Raw genomic sequence first — 22,686 nt, forward strand, 5'->3', positions numbered from 1 at the left:
AATCAGTGGATCTCAAATCAGTCGAATATTTGAAGCAGATTTTGGACCGATGTGTCAGACGGCAGTCACCCAATAAACGAAGGAATTTCTTTGGTATAATGATGCTGCATTCCTCGAGTAGAGTTCCAGAGATTTAAGGGATCAATGCCAAGGAGCATGAAGCTGGTCTGGTAGCAGGCAATGCCCCAACACCTTAATAATGCACTTTATGCTGGTTTTACCTTTAATTTGTCACTAAATCTTCCAGAAGATTTTTTTTTAGAAACCATTTTTAGCTATAATAACAGAAAGGGAATCTTTTATGCTCTTGCAGTGAATATTATATTTTAATTATAATGTAGAATAAGTTCACATTTATTATATCTTGCACACACACTGTAAAAAAATTATTTTGCAGAATTTTCTTCATAATGTTGACATGCACAGAAATATCAATTAAATTACAAGAAAGGTCTAATCTAAACTCTTATAAACCATAAAATATATTTTTCTATTTATAATTTTAATATTTCTTTTAAGAGTGGGATTTGTTTTACATAAAAATACAATTGTCTTGAAATTTTTGTAATTTTCTTTCATTTTAATGTAAGATAATGCTATGATTAATTTTAATACTGTATTACTGTGTAATACTGTAAATATATTGCATAATTACATAGATTTAGTGACAATTAACATAAAAAGAATGATTTTTTTCTGTCATTTTCCATAAATTTGCTTGTTAAATGAGAAATATCTTGGATAATTCTTGAAAGTTTCAGAACAAATGTGTTGAATAATTGTGTCTTTATCAGTGTATGATATCTGTAAGCACTGGTAATCTGTCAAAATACAGTTTTTGTCATCATATACATTATTTATCAGTATATGTTTTCATGTGTCCATGTATCTATTAATCTATCACTGCATATAAATATTATTTTACTGTATATTACCCGTCATTTCATTGTTTTTTATTGTTTTGTTTTTGTTTTTTTTAAATGCAACTAGCTTTTCAATAAAACATTAAAAGTCTAAAAAATTCAACAATCTTGAGTAAAAGTTTGGCTAGAAAAAGTATATTAATTCAGGAAAATTGTGGTATATTTATGAGATGCCTATTTTCTGTTAATTTCCAGTATATTTTTTACCACTGTGGCTGCCTGAATACGAGTGTTATTTTACCATTTTTATTTTACACTGTACAGTAGCCAATATCATGATAGTGATCAGGAAAATTCTGAAACCTTTTTGTTTGTTTGTGCATGTTTTTTTCCCATTAGAGAAGAGAATTGAATGACTCATCCAACATATTTTTACCCAACCATCACTGTCCTTATAGGAAGGACTGTAATAATCCATAGAAGTGGGTTTACTTCCTGTTTATGCCTGAGTTTGTATTAAACATGACGCCCTGCTTACCTTACAGGCACAACAAATCCATTACAAGAACCTGGCAGTGCTTTAATCAAATTCTGCTCCTTGGCAGCTGTTTTCCTTTGCCCTCTCAGGGTGGTCAAATTAACTTGACCGACTGCCCACACTTAATAGGACTGCCACAGAAAACAATACTGCCCGGTGCAGGAACGGGGATAATAATAAAAAAAAAAAAAATAAGAGCAACGATAGATAGAGCCAGGAGGAGAGAGGGAGGGGGCTAAAGATCAGGCTGCAAATGTGGAACCACTTAGGCCACGAGAGCCTTTAAAGGGTTAAAGATGGCTATGGGATAAGTGGAGCTCGTTTATCGCAAATTTGACAGTGGTAGTTAAATGTTGAGCTCTCCCTCCGATCTGCCAGTCTGGGGAGGCAAGACGAGGCTCTCAGCTCTGCTCACCTCGACTCTCCGGTGCTCCTCTTTTGTTGTTTATGGTCGCCTGCCTCCTCATCTTTAGCCCTAAATCATCTGCATAAAACAGGACAAAGGAGAAGAGGATTTCCTCCTCTGTCTCCACTCTCCTCTCGCTGCTCTGGGCCCTGAAAGATTACCTCTCTATCCTGCCCTTCATCTTTTAAACCCACTGTCTTTCCCCCCTCTTTTTCCCCCTTTCTTCCTCGTTCCTCTCTGCGCCTCGCCGTGGAACTTTAAGTTAACAAACCTGCCACCCTCTGGAGTCCTTGCAGATGTCCGCAGCCTGGCGCTGAAGCGGGCGCTTGCCAGCAGCCCAGATGCATTCGCGACTCCTTGTGATGTCCTTGATATGTGAGGTGATCAGGATGGGGTCCGGCGTCGTGCAGAAGCAAAGCGGTGAGTAAACCGCCGAAACAGCATGAAGCGAGATGTTCAGCAGTTTCTACAGGCAGATTTCTTAGTAATGTTGAAGTTGTATTCCACGTTTGCATGAAAATAAAACATACGCAAGATGTAAAAACTGCCATTATTGAATGGACGAAACAGCTTCAGCTACCGCATGGTTCCACTAGAGAGCAGGTGCTGGTAAAAAATATATATAAAGATGCAGTTTTCAGTGATTCAATGGGTATTTTCATGAAACATTTGATAATAAATGCATAAAATAAACTGTATTCCACCAGAATAATAGCAATTCATCTGGTTTAATTGAAAATAATTCATAAAAACTTTGTGATTAGTGATATGTCATATTGTTTCTTCTACCAGCACGTTACTTTGCACCGTCTTTTGCACAATAGTTTTTCCTTATTATCATAAGTTGTGCACTTTTACACCAGCAATCATTTTTTTTGCACATTATTGTCACACATTATTTTGCACATTTTCATTTATTTTTAAAAATATAACATGTGTGAGCAACTGGATGCATTTAATTTCCCCAGGAGGATGAATGAAGCATCCTTCTATCCAGACGTCTAGCAGCTTTTCCTTCCAAACAAACAGCTGACTTATTTTGTCACTTTTTGGCAATCTCTGTGCCACCAGTGTTTGGGAAACTCTTCTCAGACTTGTGAGTTTTTATGAGATAATTCAGTTCCGACCGCAGCCTCACGGTGTTCTACCAGTGTCTGGAAATTCCTCAGGAATTTGGGACTAATAGAGGGGGATCCGGACTCAATTATGCCATCATTTTAGCTTCCGACATTTCCCCCCAGTGAGGTGAGATGTTAGATAGTGATTACAGGGGCTGCATGAAGCCGTCGCTGATTCTCATCCAGGATAACTGCTTGTGACAGCACGATTATGTCAGTTCAAGTTTGAAAAAGGGCCGATACAGCTTTCAAAATATGAATTTCAGGCATTCTTAGAGCAACCTTCAAGCAGCTCACGTGTTGCATTTAAGAAAATGAAGGGAAACTACTGTGCAAAAGAAACCCAGATAACAGCTTGTAAAAGCACCATTATGTCAGTTCAAGTTTAAAAAAGGGTTGATGCAGCTTTAAAAACTCAAAAAACATAATTTCAGACATTCTTACAGCAAAATTCAAGATATTTAGGGGCTCACACAGGAAAAATAAAGGGAAATAATGTGCAAAATAACTTGCAAAGTCAAAGTTAAGATAAGAATCTAATAGTAGGTGTGCACATCTTTGCTAAAGTACAATTATAAAATGGCTTCTGGTGTAATAGTGTGTAAACACTGCAGCCAGACAAGTCAAGTCAAAGCAATATTAAAAAAAAAAGCAAAAAAAAAGAGCAAATGCGTGTTGCAGTGTGCAAGTTGTATAAAATTCTTCTCTTATGTTGTACAAAGTGATGATTCAGTCCTGGATTGAGACGTTTGATGCTAATAGATGAGAACAGGCTGAAGTTGGATCCGGTTTATAGGTCTGAGGGGTCAAATGTTAGCTGTGGGAACGACAGTTTGACCCGCTGTCAGAATTCATTTCTTCACAGCGCCGAGATTTTATTCTTCACTTCCCCCTTTTTCTTTTCCTTCTTTTTCTTCATTTACTCCCCATATCTTCTCACTCCTGCCACCCTTTGGCCCTCATCTGGACCTGGTTGCTCGAGCTGTTAAAACACAGAGACAGAAAGGGCTGAAAAGCGTTTGAGAGAGAAAGCTGAACTCCAGAGGTCAGGAGGCTGAAGCCATTATTACATCCATTAGTGCTGAATGTGTTTCTGTATGGTTACTGTAGGTAATTGTGAGCACCTGTGGCTGCTTTATGAGAGAAGAGAGGAAAGAAAAGTGGTAGATGCTTCCCTGCAGTGAGTGCAGAGATAAAGCGAAGCGCTGCCAGTCTGCTGTTCTGCCACGTACACCTCGAACACAGCAGTCAAATCGATGCTACATTACAATATAAACAGAAAAGATGAAGCATAACCCTAATTTACCAACAAATTCGTTATTATTAGCCTGTATAAGTGAAAGGGTGAAATTTGGCCCAAATACCTGGTGAAAAATTCACTTTTCTGCACATGCCTTAAGCTTTATCTCAGGGAATTTGAGTTTTACAGCATTTACGACATAATTTTGTAGGAAAACATTAGAAAATAAGCACTGTGGGAGTTATTTCAGCTATATAAATGTATTTGTGTGCATATTTACCCCTGGTGGATCATTCATCCTGAGCGCAGATTTAAAGAGGCCTATTTATGAGGCGTAATTGTAATCAGGTTCAGGTGTTGCTGCTGGTGGAAGCATGTAGATTTAACTGTGCTCCTGTTTGGGCCCCAGTGCAGTAACACAGTTTTGTTTTGTTTTTGTTTTTGTTTATTTACTCTAATTTAAATCACTCAGTGTTCTGTAGCCGGACTAAACTGAAAATGTTTGAAGCCAAACAGAAATCTGCATGCATGTTAGCTTGCTTAACTTGAACATTAAATGAAAGTGCAAATTAGTGTAAATTACTGTTTGTTTGCACCACTTTTAGGCACATTAAAGTCTCAGTAATTTGTCACTGTGCTGGGAGGACATTTCAGGATGAAGAATCGCAAAGAAATAAACATGCACTTAAAAGAAATTTAACTGCATTTTCCAGAAAACAAAGTCCAGATTTTTTTTTTAAAAAGACACTCAGGAGTCTAAAATAGTTAAAAATACACATCATGCATGCATTATAGCTGGATTTTATTTACAATCAATAAGCAAATCCGCTGAGCCATTTGGTATTTATCAGAGGTTGTGCGACAGAAAACAATCGCAGCCGTGCAACAAGATCTCCATGAGTATTGATTAACTTAATGTGAAACAGCATTACTGCATTGGTGAGAAAGATAGTGATCAAGCACGCAGACAGCAAAGAAAAGTTATTATTGCTTATTAATTTGCTTTTACTAAACAGATTACAGTGCAGATAATGACACAAAATAAAGAAGGAGAGAGATGGGAGACGGCAGATATTCAAAAAAGAAAATAATCAGGGAGTGGTTGTGTTTGATGTGAGACTTCACCACCTGCTGTTCCTTTATAATATTCTTTTACTTCTGGGAGCTACTTCATAAAGTTCAGTTGAGGTGTAAAGAAACAGCAGAAGCATGAGAATTAACGCAGCTTATTTAGGATTATCATCTAAAATTGTAACAGAAAACCGTAAAATCAAAGGGTGGAGAAAAAGAAAAAGAAAACACAGTACATCTTTAAGCCGACTGCTATCAATCGTCTGGAAATCTGCACAGCTTGATTTGTTTAAACACGTCACTCCACCTGGCACGTTTTCTGTGTTAATGTATACATTGTGTTGCGTTGTGGAGACTTTGGCTTCATCTACACAAGCAGAGGCGGCAACTGCTGTATGTTACAGAGAGAAATCCACCTTAAAATGGAATTCTTGCTATTTCCATTCTGGGTAAATGCACCTGAACTCACCTTTACTGGCATGTTTAGTATCAGACTCGCCATCTGGGCATAATATGCAGCTGAGAAAGTGCAGCCTAATGCACTTTCTATCTCTTTATATGTAGAATATGTGACATTTAATGGTATAATTGCATTTAAACTTTAGAAACTTGCAACATTCTTATCACATTTTAACATAAATGTAATATATAAAATGACCAAATCCCAGTCTGTTCAACTTTTATTTGTGAAAGATAAGCAAGAATCATTGCTGGAAACTACATAGGATTCATTAAAAGGAAAAGAATGCTGCTTCACTGAGAGTAAAACTAACTGTTGAATTGCATTTGTTGGTTTTACCTTTATAAAAATACATCTTTACTTCTTACATGGACGTTTTCTTGGTGTCTCCATCACCACTATTAAAAAATATTGCTTCCATTCAACCATCTTCATACCTTCCTTTTAGTGAATTCACTTTCAGGGTGGAAGTCCCTTTTTAAACGCTACCATGTTTCCATGAAAATCCCAACAGAGCTTCTTCCACCTGGTGCTTGTTAAAAGCCCAAGGCAATCCCATGTGAGGTCAAAGATCGCCGTTTTTACGCTACCTAAACCTGCCGCTCCTCTAAAAGTCCCGTAAGCCTGCAGATCGATAGCATATGTGTAGAGAAACTGTTTTTAAGACAATGGGTCGGGACCTCAGCAGGTCCCAAAGCTCAGTGAAAACGAGTTATTCTGGTGAAATGTACTCCGCAGTGGACACCTCTTTCCATAGGTACCATCATTTCATCTACATTTACTTCTTTAATAGGGGTAAATTTAGTTTTTAGTACTTCCTAAGCTATGACTGATTGGAGAATCATTAACAATATAAGTTTGAAGGCTCAGTGTGATAAAAACAATTTAATCTGTGGTTTTAAACTGCATTGCTGTTCCTCTTAGAGTCATTAGACTTACGAATTAAAGCCATAACACTTGGATTAGAACAAACATCATGGCCGCATATTTAGCAATTTCCCAGTTATCAGTATCATTATTTTTACTGACTGATCACTGATAGATTAAATGCGATACTTCAGGTCTTAGGACTCTGTTTTCAGAAATGTCTCTCAAGCAACAAAAATCTGAACAAGAAACACAAACAGTTGCCACAATCCAGGAAATTTGCTTCTTTCTCAGAGGTTAAGGCTACATTAACTGCTAGCGGCTAAGTTAGAAGGCAGCCACAAATTACCCTGAAACAGAGTCTTGAATAAAACAATAATAATAATAATGCTTCCTTAGCGGACAATAAAAGTAATAGAACAATGAAAGATTACGAAAATAGAGAAGAACATAACTGCAGGAGAAAAACTGATCTATTTCATCAACAGAAGGGAACATTTAATCACTCCCATTTCTATTTTACATCTTCAGTTATAGTTGATGAAGAAGTCTCGTTAAGAATGACAGGTTCTTTAATATCACATGCTGTTAAAACATTACATTTTAGCCCAAAACACACCCATATCAGTGGATACCTACTAAGCATCAAATCCTTGCATTCTTAAAAGTAATATGGCAAAAAGTCATTTATATTGAGTTTTGTGATTACTAGAAACTTGGAGATGTAAAATAAAAGCTGTTAAGATTTACTTCTGCTATTCCTTAACCCTTCTCACTGTGAGGTGGCCTCCCAGCTTTACAAGCCAGTAAAAATTTTACTGAACGTTTTTGCTCGGGAAATAACAGCCGTCTCGCTAAATCTTTGTATAGCCCCGCCCCCTCCCTACTTCCAGGTGAACCAATCAGAATGGGCAGCTGTCTCTCAGTCCACCAGGTTTGTTTATTTCCTACAGCTTCTCCTGCTAAACTCTAAAATGTCTGAACCACGAACAAAACTCCCCAAATGTTCTGCTCTTGGCTGTAAGAGTCAACACAAGAGTCTTTGCGTACTGACAGCATCTGAGGAACTGAACACCCAGTGGATTATTGCTATTATTAATGATGATGTCCCCACAACAATAGCTAAAGTTTGAGCACAATGTGTGGCTAATGTGGCTAACATTAGCATTAGCTTTGATTGTATGGCCGGAGCTCTGTAGACACAGATTTACAACTGTGTTGTTTCCATGTTTAAATGATCGCTCAGAGAGCTCAAAGCGATAGAAAGTTCTGGTTTTACCCACTTATTCACATCAAGGTTGGCTGTCATCTGGTTAACTGTTTTGCTCTGCACTGTCAATCACGGACATAGAGAGAGTTTTCTTCCTGAAGGGGCGGGGACAGCAGCAGTGCAGCTACATTTAAAGCTACACTGACACTGAAAAAGCTCATTTAGAACAGAACTAAAACCAAGTTATGGTGAAATCAACCATTTTTTTGTCTTGTTTTGTTTTGTTATTTGAGTTGAACAATTGAAAAACGCTCAAAAATTGTTAAACGTTTACCAATTTGCTGAAAACTGGCACGATATGAACCTTTTAACTGATGTGCCTGCTGTAGTACCTGAGTGTGTGGATTCATGAAGGCTCAAATTAATGTAAAAAGAGGAGGAATGTGAACTTTATTGTAATATCACATGTTTCTTAGACAAGAACAGTACAAGAAAATTATAAATAGACTTAGAATCGAAGAATGTCTGATTTGCAGTTTGATCAGCTGCTTAGTCAATGACTTACTGTAAGTTACATTACAGTGTTTATACTACAAAAAGAGAGGAAACAATTTCTTCTTTACCTATTCATGCTTGTTCTGCATGCATCTCGATGGGCAGGACACTCAGGTTTATATGTCACCAATTTTGCAATAAACTATGAACAGCGTAGTTTATAACTATGAGTAAGTCTCTCAAGAAAGCACAGAAAATTCCACATACATTTGATGATTTGACAGTTGGACAGGTAGCAGGAATACACCTTAAAGTCAGTGAGTTCATTGGGCCAATGTTTGGTTCACCTGAAGAGCAAAGGCTCATCAGGTGTAGCTTGTTCTGGACAGAATTCAGGTGACAAAATTGGTTTATTCTTTGTTGTCCATAATTACCAATAATCCATAAAACAACTGTTTGTGTATAATGTGTTTTCAGAGCTTTTTTTTTTTTTTTTAATTAACTCAGCTCTAAAATCTAGCAACATCAGGGTCATTGTTGTGGAGTTCCTTCAGGGTTTTAAAAAGCACTTGCGTCTTTGTCAAACCCAATTTCAGTCAAAGTGAGGCAGGTTCAGCCTGTTTGCTGCTAAACTGTAGCTGCACTTTACACGTTATGAACAAATCAACAAATCCTTACAGGTGTTGTGTCAGTGTATTTCTTAACAGCTGTTTGTCAGAAAATCAGTAATCCTGTTTCTGGCATCAAAAATGTATTGAATTATTTGACATTTCTAATAGTAGCTATATAATATATGTGTTTTGTTTTTTGTTTTTTTTACAGTGGCTATTACTGCTATTAACTCTGAACTCTGAACTTTATGATATCGTGTCTTTACCATAAACATACACTACCAGTCAAAAGTTTGGACACACCTTCCCTTTTAATGGTTTTTCTTTATTTTCATCACTATTTACATTGTAGATTCTCACTGAAGACATCAAAACTATGAATGAACACATATGGAACTATGTAGCAAATAAAAAAGTGTGAAATAAGTCAAAACATGTTTTATATTTTCAATTCTTCAAAATAGCCACCCTTTGCTTCGATTACTGCTTTGCACACTCTAAACGTTCTGTCACTGAGCTTCATGAGGTAGTCTTCTGAAATGATTTTCACTGCACAGGTTTGCCTTGTCAAGGTTAATTTGTGGAATTTCTTGCCTTGTTAATGGGGTTGGGAACATCAGTTGTGTTGTGCAGAAGTCAGGTTGGTACACAGTTGACAGCCCTATTTGACAACTGTTAGAATCCATATTATGGCAAGAACCAGTCAGCTAAGTAAAGAGAAACAACAGTCCATTATTACTTTAAGAACTGAAGGTCAGTCAGTCCAGAAAATTACAAAAACTTTGAATGTATCCCCAAGTGCAGTCGCTGAATCATCAAGCGCTACGATGAAACTTTCTCACATGAGGACCACCCCAGGAAGGGAAGACCAAGAGTCTCCTCTGCTAATGAGGAGAAGTTCATCCGAGTCACCAGCCTCAGAAATGGCAACTTAACAGCACCTCAGATTAGAACCCAGATAAATGCCACACAGAATCTAGTAGCAGACACATCTCTACATCAACTGTTCAGAGGAGACTGAACCAATCAGGCCTTTATGGTCAAATAGCTGCTAAGAAACCACCACTAAGGAAAAGCAACAAGCAGAAGAGATTTATTTGGGCCAAGAAACACAAGGAATGGACATTAGACCAGTGGAAATCTGTGCTTTGATGAGTCCAAAATTGAGATCTTTGGTTCCACTCGCCGTGTCTTTTTGCGATGCAGAGAAGGTGAATGGATGGTCTTTACATGCATGTTTCCCATCATGAAGCATGGAGGAGGAGGTGTGATGGTGTGGGGGTGCTTTGCTGGTGACACTGTTGGGGATTTATTCAAAATTTAAGGAACTCTGAACCAGCATGGCTACCACAGCATCCTGCAGCGACATGCCATCCCATCTGGTTTGCATTTAGTTGGACCATTATTTATTTTTCAACAGGACAATGACCCCCAAACACACCTCCAGGCTTTATAAGGGCTATTTGACCAAGAAGGAGAGTGATGGAGTGCTGCGTCAGATGATCCACAGTCACCTGACCTGAACCCAAACGAGATGATTTGAGATGAGATGGACCACAGAGTGAAGGCAAAAGGGGCAACAATTGCTCAGCATCTCTGGAAACTCCTTCAAGACTGTTGGTAAACTATTTCAGGTGACTACCTCATGAAGCTCATCGAGAGTGTGCAAAGCAGTAATCAAAGGGTGGCTATTTTAAAGAATCTAAAATATAAAACATGTTTTGACTTATTTTACCCTTCTTTGTTAACTACATAATTCCACGTGTTCATTCATAGTTTTGATGTCTTCAGTGAGAATCTCCAATATAAATAGTGATGAAGTGTAAACGTAGTTACAAATCAAGGCCAGAGTCTATGACTTGACCGTGTTCGAACATCTAAAAAGTTTCTTTAAAGATCTTCAAGAAAATCACCACGAGAAGTCAGCATTCGGAGGGCAGCAGGATTTATTTGTCGACAAAAAATCCAAGAGTAATTCCTAGCAGTGATAACACCCCGAGAAGGACTAAAGAAACTGAGTTGTGCATCGTCCTTTATGCTGTGAGTGTTGGTCACTTTTCCACGCCTATAGGGCGTATTATAGGAGTGACGGTTTTGACAGCCTTATACCTTTCTTAATCTATTGGTCAGATCTTGTCACCAAATATCATGTTTTCATTGTCAAATTACATTTCAACAGTGGGCATGAGTATTAGGTTATCAATAGGTCATGTATCACAGAGAATATGCCCAGACATGTTCAGACTTTCAATCCACATCTTACCCCTTATTTTGTGATAGATTTCATGCATGTCATACTTGTGTATTTTTTATGATTAGAATATATGTTAAAAGTTATAATATCTTGAGTATACATCATTATGCATTGGATATTCCACATTTCATCTCCTAGAAACCATGCATCTTCACTCCAGAGTCATTAGTTGTACTTCGTGATCTCCTTTCAATCCTTCCTCCTCACACACTGTATAGGCCTTCTTTTCCATCACACATTCATCATAATCAAAACACTGATGGTTATTGGAATATTCAACATTAAGTACTTCATACACTCATACTACTTATCAATAGCATCAATAGTATCTGTCAGGATTACATCATCACTTACTTTCAGCACATTGTACTCAAAGAAGAATATTACACTACAATGTTGATGAAAATAAAGAAAAACCAATAAATGAGAAGATGTTTGTTTTTTTACCATTATAAAAGGCATTTTAAAATCAGAGAGGTTTGCTTTCTTGTTCTGAATTTCACAGCTTGGACATCATTTTACCTTATGATGTGTATTTGGCCAACGCTGGCAGTACATTCGTGTCTTTCTCTGGGAAAATTCTACTCAGACTGTTGATGGACAGATTGACTGTGAAGTATTTTTATCTTTTACTGGACTTTCTCTGAAACACCTGACGACTCTTCCTTCAGTGTAAAGTTTTCTTAAATGAAGGGAAATTCCTGTTTTACCACCATTGCATCTAATCAGATCATTAAAAATCCCGAAGCAGGATGTTATCGGGGTGAGTCCAGTCAATTAACTTGTTTCCTCCATTCCTACATTCTCCAGTCAAATTTACGACCTACTTAAATAGGCACACATTGCATTCTAGTCTGTTGAGGCTTCAGAAACTAGTATTTCTGGTTTTTATGTGACAAATTTTTCCTTTATGATGGGTTGTCTGCAAAATAGCAGCTCTTAAGTGAATCCGTTGCCTTTTTTCAATGCTGATGTCAATTAAACAAGTTGTTTTGCTTGTTTTTCTATTTGATGAATTACTTTCACATCAAAAGAGCTGCTAGGGAGAAAAAAGTCAGTGAAGTGAAGCCACAGAGGTTAAGTGCCTTTTAAAAGGACTATTCAGCTCCTGTTGTTTTTCCTCCAGATTTATAAACATACACCTGGTACACAAAGTAAACAGGAACATCTATGATGACGATTTTACTAATAAATCTTAGTTTTGATGGGGGAAAAAAAAGCCCATTTCTTTAAATTGCTCTTTATCCCATCATTAGACAATCATAAAGCTGGAGGAATTTGTCAATCACACAAACCGGTAATGGTTTTACGAGCAAGTAAACAAGTCTATAAAGGAGCAAGCGAGTAAATAAATGCGTATTTTACTGAGGAGTATATAATGATGCAGCTTGTAAGGTTGAACATTTCTCACTTTGCAGAGGCCTGAAAAGCTATGCGATCTTTATGACCCCAATCTATGGACTGATTGCATTTTCTTTGACGTTTTCAGAATTGACTGAACTTTCCACATCTACAGACTGACAACACACACACCTACGCACACACACACACACACACACACACACACACACATACTCCAGGAGGACGCCGGCAGTCAGCCACAGGTATTTTGCGAGGATCAGAGTGCGATTGCTCAGACTCACGCACTCGTCCTCCAGATTCAATTCGTCTTTCCAGATCCCTCCTTATCCCCATCGGATTGGAAGCATTCCTGCTTCGTCTGCTGAGTCTCGTGTGTGTTTAAGAGCAGACATCATTGCTTTAGCCATAATACGAGACTTACTTTGGCTTAGACTTTAGGCCTGACTCTCATAGCCCATTATAGCTTAATTTTTGGGGGGATATTTTAATTTGCATGTTAATTTAGCATTCCAATTGAACTGCGAAATAGAATTAGCCAAGTCAGTAATGTCTTAAAATCTCCTCTTAAAACATTTCCTGATTTTACACAAGTTTTAATTTTCTTGAAATGTCTTTTTTGATATTCTGTTTATTCTATTCCTACCCTTGACTGGTATTTTATAGATCTTCGGTTTATTACATCTTCTTTACTGTTCCTCCTCTGCTTTGGTTTTCATATAATTAACTTTTTTTCCTGCTTTTAAACTTAATGTGTCATTTGCTGCTGATGTGAAGCACTTTGTAACATGCGTTTTGAATAGTGCTATATGAATAAGCTCGTAAATAAGCTTATTAAATGCTATTTAACAAGCAGTGATGTCATTTCCTGTTTTCCCATCGGTAGTTTTCTACAGCATTTTTTGTCATTGGACAATTTTAACTGCTGCAAAATGTTGAAACAGTGTCATCCTTCCTCCTTGTTCACCTGTATTTTACCCCCACAGCTAAAAACTTTATATAAATAAACTTTAGTATTGTTATTAGTAGACCAAAAACATTGCTTAAATTGTCATTTGAAGCAGTTCTATAATTTTTTTCTGGTTTATAGTTAAGATTTAAGTTGGTGCCTCCTTGTCTGAACATCATTTTTGTTTTATAGGGCAAACTTATAAATCTGGAACGGTATTTTGGAGAGCATTCCCTGAAACAGTGGTGCTTGTTGTGCAGCTGTTTTGGTGTCAATATTTTTTAAAAATTAAGAGAAAAACTGCAACCAAAGAGCCTAGAGTGACTGAAGCATCAAGAAATCAGTTACACCACCAAGACATGAAAAATTAAACCTCATGGCAGTTTATGAACTTCATTTTTTGTGTCCTTTTATTTGATATTTTTTCTAATTTAAATGAGCTGACACACTAGCTGTAGGTTTAATAAACCTGCTTTTATTTTGGCGGGCAGTGCTAAATTAAGGCTAACATTGGTGCACAACAACAAAAGGTCCGAAAGAGTACATGCACCATAACAAAATCAAGAAAATGCATGAAATAGAGCATCTTCTAGATCTATATGATCGATGTTTTTGCGCATTTTCGTAGAAAGTGTACAGTCTGTTCTGGTGTTAAAAGTTAAACTGTGGCTACATGTGCCTGCAGCATCTACAGATCCTCGGAATTCAGCAGTGGATTATTTTTTCACGTGATTCAGAAATTCTCCCTGATATCTGGAGGATTTATGGTATCTCTTTATCTAACGTTTGAATGGCTCTGACCTAATCGATTGTCCACTGCAGCTCACAGAGAGGCATCGGAGGACTGTCGGAGCTGTCTGGAGTGTTCCCGCGACAACGGCTGCGTTCGTTGCCCCGAAAGACTCTTCCTGTTCCTGCAGAGGGATGGGATGTCACACCATGGAACCTGCCTTCACGCCTGCCCAGCTGGACACTACGGCCAAAGAGGGAAGGACATCAACCGTTGCATGAGTACGTTTCTTACATACTTGCAGAAATCTGACAAAAAATCACGAATCTTGTGCTGATATCTAACCTGATTCGACCGTCTCGAGGCCCAAACTAGTGACTAAGAACCGCCAGAAGCCACAAACACTGTTGAGTTTACGCTTTTCTTCTTTTTTTGAGACACCTAATTAATTCCAGAAACATGCTGTCCCAATAAAAGAAAGAGAAACTTCACCTAGCAGTGCATAGTTTTTGTCTCATTCACTAAAGAAAATCAATTTGACTCAAGAGATGCCCGGAAGCCCTCAGAAAGAGGTCGCCACAAGTTTAGGTTTTGTTTATCCCACCACTGCTGGCATTTCTAATTAAAATATTTTCTGATATAACCCGACCTTAGATAAACAAACACAGAATACAGGTTATGTGTTAATATTTAGAGGTGGATTGGAAGCTGGTGTATTTAAAAACTCATCGGAGCTTCTGCATTGAAATTTGAGGCTGTTTCAACAACAATATCTCAGGAACTGTTAAAGATATAAAAGCCTGAATTTTCACTGTTATTTCTCATCATGTCATTGATTCAGAATCAGCAATATTGGACAAATATAACAAATGCTCTGTGGTTATGGGCGAGCAGAAATAGATATTTCCTGATAGAAAACAAACAGGAATACAGGTTCTGGATAAATATGCAGAGGTGGATTGGGAGCTGGTATATTCAAAAGCTCATTGTTACTTCTGGATATTTGTGCTGGATGGACGTAGTTTACACATAAAACAAGTTACGATGGCTTGATAGAAGTAATATCTGAAGGCAAGGAGCTCAGACAACATCCCTAAAAGACAAAAATATTGCTTCAGGTACTGACAAACCAAACAGTATCCCTGTTTCATGAGTTACTTAGATGTTTTCTGATCCACCACCTCCAAAGCTGAAGCTTAAACAACTTAATTCTAACCAATGAAACCCATTTTAAAAAGACATTTTTAAAAAGTACCTCTTTTTTCCCAAATTTGACATCCTTTTGGTTTAATTTGCTGTCTGTCACTCCTATTTCCCACCTCTTTCAACAGGAAGTCTAAAATCTTATTCAAGAAGTTAAGATGCCATTTCCTGTTTTTCCACCAATGTGTTTTTTTGCAGCATTTTGGCCACTGTACACTTTAAACTGCTGCAAAATGTTAAAACAGCTCCCTCCTTCCACTTTGTTCACCTGTATGTTCACCACCCACAACTAAAATCTGCATGATAACGGCCACATCATTTACTCCTGGATTCACAATGACAACAAATAGACCAAAAAGCAGTGTTTTGTAGAGTTCGTGACCCATGTGTGATGGTGTCTTCCTGTCAGAGTGCCGCTCCGTGGACTGCGATCACTGCTTCAGCCGAGACTTCTGCACCAAATGTAAACCCGGTTTCCAGTTACACAAAGGCAAATGTCTGAGCCGCTGCCCAGAGGGAACCTTCGCCCACCAGTCAGACTGCCTCGGTAAGTCACACTTTTAGTATACAGTCGCTCAAAAATAAGGAATTTATGACTTTTACTGCAGCTGTGGTTAATCTCCAAACCTACCAATTGTGATGCTTCTTTGTGCTCACCTGCAGCCGATGCAGATAATTGGAGCACATTTTAACTACAGAATGAAGATAGACAAGTTTTTTCTATTTTGCAAAGTATGCCAAGGCTGCTCAGTTGTTTTATCATTTCCGACGGCTGAAAACTTGACAAAAATTGTGGTAGAAATCACAGCATCATAGAATGAGGCCATTTAATATAGATGTACCCACAAACAAAATTACCTTACAGTGAGCACAGACATGTATTATGCATGTGTACGTTATGTACAGATACCGGATCGACCTAAATATGTAGCGGGCGGTGGGAATTGATGGGACTTGGAAACACCCCCACAATTTAATCAATTATTCCTTGCATCATTTCCAACAGATAAGTCCCGATAAGTTCACAGCGGTTGATTTGTAGTAGGATTGTAATCATGTGATCATCAGCAAGCAATTGACGTAGTGTTCACTTGTCATAGTTACAGTGACGCCGTGCTTCTATCTCGCAATGATACAGAAATCTTTAACAAATCCGTGACTCCAGACTATAAGCTGCATCACTGCTAACATCTAATCAGTTGGTCCTTGTGTCATTTCTGACCTTCCCTGAAAATTTCATCCAAATCCGTTAGTCCGTTTTTGAGGAATGTTGCGAACAGACAGACAGACGGACAAATGTATGCCGATCGTCACATAACTCCACTTTTCCTTGATGGAGTAATCATCTGCTGCACCATCTCTGATTTGCTCCAGACTTTTATATCATAAACTACGGCAACTTAAAATGGCATTTGTGATATTTTAGATGGATCTGTCAAGTATTTTTTGAGGTAAGTTTTGAAGAAAAATTGCCTGTAAACCCACTTTCAGCACAGTGTTTTTATACATTAAAATTTGAGGCTGTTTGAACAAAAATTTACCAGAATCTGAATTATTAAATTAGACAAGTAGATGAAATAATTTGTGCTTAGAGGAAAGCTGTAATATGAAAACAAATTAATCAAATGAATGTCAAGAACAGTGAATTAGTAATATTTTCTGGAGCATAATTAGCTGCATGTCACGATAATACAGAACAAAGCATATAGAACACTTTTTTTTAGAAACATTTGGGCACAAAAAATGTAAAAAAGAAAAGTTTTGTTGATTTTTCATAACTGAATGAACAGTTATGGCAATTTGTCAAATACAAATAATCATAGATAGCTTTATCCAAGTGTAATCAGGGCGCTAAAGTTTCAAAATGTAAAAGTATAGTAACCCACTTTGTAGGCATAATCCCTGGTTTGGAGGAGATTTAGTGTATTTTCTTTAGGGATGATCACTTTTATCCCCATTTTATGTTCTAAAAATTTCAAATTGCAAATCAGATGATCGAGCAGATAAAAATTGAATGTTATACGATAGAATGTTGTGTGTCCATAAAATACTGCATAACTCCATGCATTCTAAATAATTTCTTTAGAGAAGCTTTTAGAGATGTTGCACTGCTCAGATGCATCAGAGTGGAGTTGTGATATTCTGAATTTAATGACAGCTATTGACAGCAAGAAACACTGAGAAGAAGATAACTTTAACCTTCAGACTTTGTCCAGGTGATTACATGCAACCTGGTCTCTTATTTATGAGGTTTTTAGAGCATTTTGCACATCATATCCTGGTTTCAGAAACTTGGTTAATAATTGTTACCAGCTTGGAGAACACTGAATCTGCAAAAACATGCAGCAAAAGTGAAATTCTGCAGCATGTGAACACCGTATCCAGGTTTCTAAATTTCTGCCTGCTTTCATGTGTGCAGATGCGTATATAAAAGCTGAATGATAAATGATATAGTGGTGGACTACATGCTGAAAAAGGGGAATAATGCTAATGTATTCCTGCTGACCAGACCTATAGGAGCCGTTACTGGCACTGTTGTAGTTTCCAGGCAGCCAGGAGGTTCATCCTCACTGTGATGACTTAAGAGAGTCACTGTCACAAAGACCAGATGTGGAAGGGAAAAGGGAACCTGGGAACCTGGATAATGGTAGAATCACGTATACAGGGAGATACATAACCAGGTGTGTCTAATGTAAACTCAATGTTGTGCATTAATCTGAGATAAGGCTAAAAAAAAACAACTTACAGCATACTTTTAATGAATGTTTTTGTGTTTTAGTTGCTGTATTAAGTTATTGTCTGATATAAAGTGAGTGCGCTGAAAGTTCACTGACCCCAGCTGGCTATAAAATGTAGGTCGCATCAGCTAATCTGAGAGGCTTAATCAATAGCAGGCCTGTTCCTGCAAACTCTTCTGCTTTTATCTGGCTCTTTGGCTGCATCCGTGCAGTATTTCACTTGTGAATGTTTGAGTATCTGTGATTTGTGGCTGATTTTAATCGAATAATCCAATTAAGTAAAAAAACTGCACCTACAGGAGAAACAAATCCTTCACTTGAATCAAATATTTCTCTGGGAGTGGCAATAATGAAAATTTTATGTGTTTTTATATCGTTGGCACATTCAATCTACAAATTCTGCCTTGAAATATTTCAGATACCGTCCTCACCTGGTTCTGCGAATGCTCAAAGACTCCATTTTCTTTCTCTTCATCTATTTCTCAGCTAAATAGTTTCTGATGGGGCCAACATGTGATTCGCATTAAAAGTCCTGAGAGATGCTTTTAGAATTTATCTTCATATCTCGCTGTGTATCAACCCTCCCTTCTAACTAAGTGAGATATATCGTGGAGCTCACTCATCATCCCACGCCGCTCTGCCGTCCACCTGCAACATCTGCAGCTACTGTTGTTTTCTTGGCATCCGGACCACATCTGGTTTTCATGGTGATGTTACGGTTTCATGTCTGACTGTTGGTACACACCTCGAGCAACTGCAGTAGAAAAAAAAAGAAAAGAAAGAAAGGGTCACTGGAAATTTCTTCATTTGGAATCTGAAGATGATAATGGTGATTACGGAGAAATGTTGGCCGAGGCCGAGCTGCTTTTCCGTTTGTGGAAAATCTTGCGCCGGCCGATTTTGTCGGTGACATCACTCATCAGCTGCCAGTCGCTACAAGTGCAAACGTGCGTTAATGCTTCAGCTGGCATTTATTTGCCTTGAATCAGAGCAACGTGGCTGCCAGGGGTCAGAAGAAATCATTAGTCTTCATATACTGTTCCTACTTTATGGCCTTGATTGATTGTTTTATCTTTGTTTATCTTGGTCCATCTCTTTACTCTGGGAGCACATTCGGCCTGTCAACTTCCTCCAGCACAACATAAGTACCGATTAATGTGGCCGATATTTGACATTTTTCCAACTTTCAGTTCCTGTATTTTTATTGACCGATTATTGAAAAATTAAATGTTCTACTTCAGGTCTGATGCAGCCTCCTCTCTCTGTATGTCGTCACTCTGTGCTCTCAGAAATGTCTCTCAAGCAGCAAAAACTGAACAAGAAACACAAACCAGGAAATTAGCTTCTCTCACAGTGGCTAAGGCTATGCTAGTGGCTAAGTTAGAAGGCAGCCAAAGATTAACCTGAAACAGAGTCTGGAAAACAAATAATGCTTTAAGCTCTGGACCTTAGTGGACAATAAAAGTGAAAAAACACTGAAAAGTTAAGAAAACAGAAAGGAACATGAGACACAACTGGAGACAGGAGACAAACTGATGAGTCTCAGTCAATTCCACAGAAATAAATTATATCATTCAATCAGTCCTATTTCTATTTTACATATTCAGTTATAGTCACGCTTATGAATAAAGACGTACGACAGATTCTCTGCTATCACATGCTGTTAAAACATACAGTTAGTGTATATTGGTTCCAAGTATCATTATTGGCCTTTCTTGGTAACCAAATATTGCCGTCAGCATTGACCCTAAAAAAAACCAGAAAAAAACCTGAACATATTGCTTGAGCTCTAATAAGTAATCTTTAGGTTTTTTCACATAGCAAGGTCAAGACTTTGTAATACCACATAATAAAGAGTAATCCAACAATTCCTTTTGAGAAAGCATTAAGCAAGTGTGTACAGAAGAAACTTACGGCAGAACCAGGTTCAGAGAGGCCGTCCGTCTTCCTCCACTGGTCGGTGTGAGGAGACAGAAGCATTGAGAATTTGTAAAAATCAAAAATGAGCAGAATGGGGAAAAAAGCATATTAAGCCAAACCGGTTGCTTCCTGGACAATTATCTTCCATTTAACTCTCCTTTAGTAGTATTCAGCTCAGTAATAAATTTAGGTCCACTGGTTGCACTATTTTGCTTATTTCATGCTTTTTCTTTTCTTAAGTAAAACATTTTGACCCACACAATGAAGCTCAGGGGCCTGTAACTATGAAGATAATCATAGTATGAAGCTAAAACCCTGCATGGCCTCATCAAATACACCTGAAGGCACTATACACAAGAAAATTCAGCCAATTGTGAGGGGATCAGGTGGAAGGAACTGAGTGATTTTAATGGAATGAACCAAAGATTATTTAATTGATGGAGAGAAACAGCAAGAAATGGAATAAAGCTATGGAAAACTAAATAGCTGAGCTGTATGGCATGACTCTTTTGGTGTACTGATGGAAGTAGTGCTATGGAAATAGGAATTAAACTAATCAGGACAAAAGTACAAGGTCCTGTAGTAGTATGCCTACTTTCATCTCTATTGTTATTGTTACTTAATATACATTCTCTTCGCTGTAGTACTTTGTCGTTAGTACCGTTGTAATTAAATACTACAGCTGACAACAATTATCACAGCTGCTGGGGACGATGATGTTTGTTTTATTGTAATATATGTGTCACATTCTTAGGAATGTGGTTAAATGAAAAGATGAAAAAATTAAGGCTATATAAAAAATAAATAAATTGAAGCTGTTAAGACATTAGCCTCCAAGCTTTTACAAGAAAGTAAGAATTTGACTTGTGTAACATCCAACTAACAGCTGGAGATCAGTCAGACTCAACAATATGAGCTTTGATAGAAACTTTCCTATTTACATTTTTACAATTTATTCTACCTGCGTGGTTGATAATCAATACATTCAGGTTACACATCATAAACTGCAGACAATATATAGTTCTAGTCTATTTTTTGCTATGACGGATATTCATAGTAAGACAATTAATTTTAAAAGATTATTTATATATATATATATATATATATATATATATATATATATATATATATATATATATATATATATATATATATATATATATATATATATATATATATATATATTTACACAATCATTGAAAAAATTATTAGACCACCCTTTTTTCCTTCAATTTTTTGTTCATTTCGATCTCTGGTACCACTAAAGGTATATTACCTGAAGAATACAATGAACACGACAAAAAATGCAAATGATTCCATAATACTTCATGTCCTATTTGACATGCTTAAGTTTCATTGCATTCCCAGGGTATATAAGAGGCCATTTCATGTCATCAGCAGCACTGCACATGCAAAGGCCTAGTGGTTTCCTGCCACCGTACCGTAGCACAACTCAGAAGTTGTCAGCTCTCACATAATGTCTGAAACAAAAGAATTATGTGAAGCCACAAAGGCAGCCATCCTGGCACTGCTGGAAATTGGCATGAGTGAGAGACAGGTAGTGAAAAAACTGAAGATCTCTGAGACAGCCATTCATTACACCAAGAAAAACAAGCCGAACATGGTACTACCAAATTGCTAGCTGGTCGCAGCAGGAAACGTCTTTCTACCCCATGAGATGGCCATGCACTCATCCATTCCTATGTCAGGAATCGTTGTCAGACCTCCAGGGACCTTAAAAATGAGTGGGCACTGTGGAGAAATGTGACTTGTTCTGCAAGGACAGTTCCAAATCAACTTTTTGAAGCTGGTCTGAAGTCATACAGGGCATGGAAGAAGCCCTTCATCAAGGAAAGACAGAGGAAAGCCTGGTTACTCTTTGCTGGGGATCACAAAGATTGGACTGTTGATGATTGGGCAAAGGTTCTCTTCAGTGATTAATTAAATTTTCATGTGATGCCCACTCCAGTCAACTAACTGGTTAGGAGGAAGCCTGGAGAAGCCTACAAACCAGATTGTCTTGCCCCTACAGTAAAACATGATTGTGGATCAATGATGATCTGGGGTTGTTTCTGTTAGGATCCTGCTCTAGCCCCTGCCCTTCTTTCCCTTTTTCCTCTTTTTCGTCCTTTCTCCCTTGAGTCCTGATTTGTTTCTGTGTTGACCTGTCTCTCTCTCTCTGGCTGCCTCTGTCTGTCACCTCTCCTTCATGTCTCTCTCTCTCTCCCTGTCTCTCACCCTCCTGCTTCACCTGCTTCACCTGCCTGCACTCTGGTTTGCTGATTGCTACAATGAGTTTCAGCTGCAGCAATCAGGTTACACCATTCACCTGTTCTCCACCTCACCTCCACTATTTAAACCCTGCTCATTCATTCACTCCCTGCCGGATCATCGACCCACATACTCTCAAAGATTCACATCCTACTTCGATTCTGTTTCCCCCCACCAAGCCTGCCACCTCCGGACTGCTTTAGCCCCATGGACTCTGTTGCTTTCCCCCTTCCTGGTTTTCCCTTTCTTGGACTCTATTTTGCTCTCACCTGTTCATGGATTTTCCCCAGCCTGTCTTCCCCCTCGGTTCTCAGTTTCCCCATGTCGTGAGTACCCCTACCCAGCTTAGTTTTTGTAATTCAGTTCAGTTTTGTAAACTTCCG

At 38.0% G+C, this 22,686-nt stretch overlaps 1 protein-coding gene across 2 annotated transcripts in view; it reads left to right on the top strand.

Moving 5' to 3' along the window:
• Positions 1–1,757: 1,757 nt before the first annotated feature.
• Positions 1,758–22,686, top strand: part of rspo4 (R-spondin 4) — a 52,518-nt gene continuing 31,589 nt past the window's right edge. The window contains exons 1-3 of one of the 2 annotated variants that reach the window (XM_055010432.1): positions 1,758–2,227; positions 14,264–14,452; positions 15,784–15,921. In XM_055010432.1, the coding sequence (XP_054866407.1) occupies positions 2,149–2,227; positions 14,264–14,452; positions 15,784–15,921 (406 nt within the window). In that variant the 5' untranslated portion in view covers positions 1,758–2,148. The remainder of the gene's footprint in view (positions 2,228–14,263; positions 14,453–15,783; positions 15,922–22,686) is intronic. The other variant, XM_023298809.3, reaches the window with a different exon arrangement.

The sequence above is a fragment of the Amphiprion ocellaris genome, chromosome 5, assembly GCF_022539595.1.
Source record: "Amphiprion ocellaris isolate individual 3 ecotype Okinawa chromosome 5, ASM2253959v1, whole genome shotgun sequence".
Lineage (NCBI taxonomy): Eukaryota > Metazoa > Chordata > Actinopteri > Pomacentridae > Amphiprion > Amphiprion ocellaris.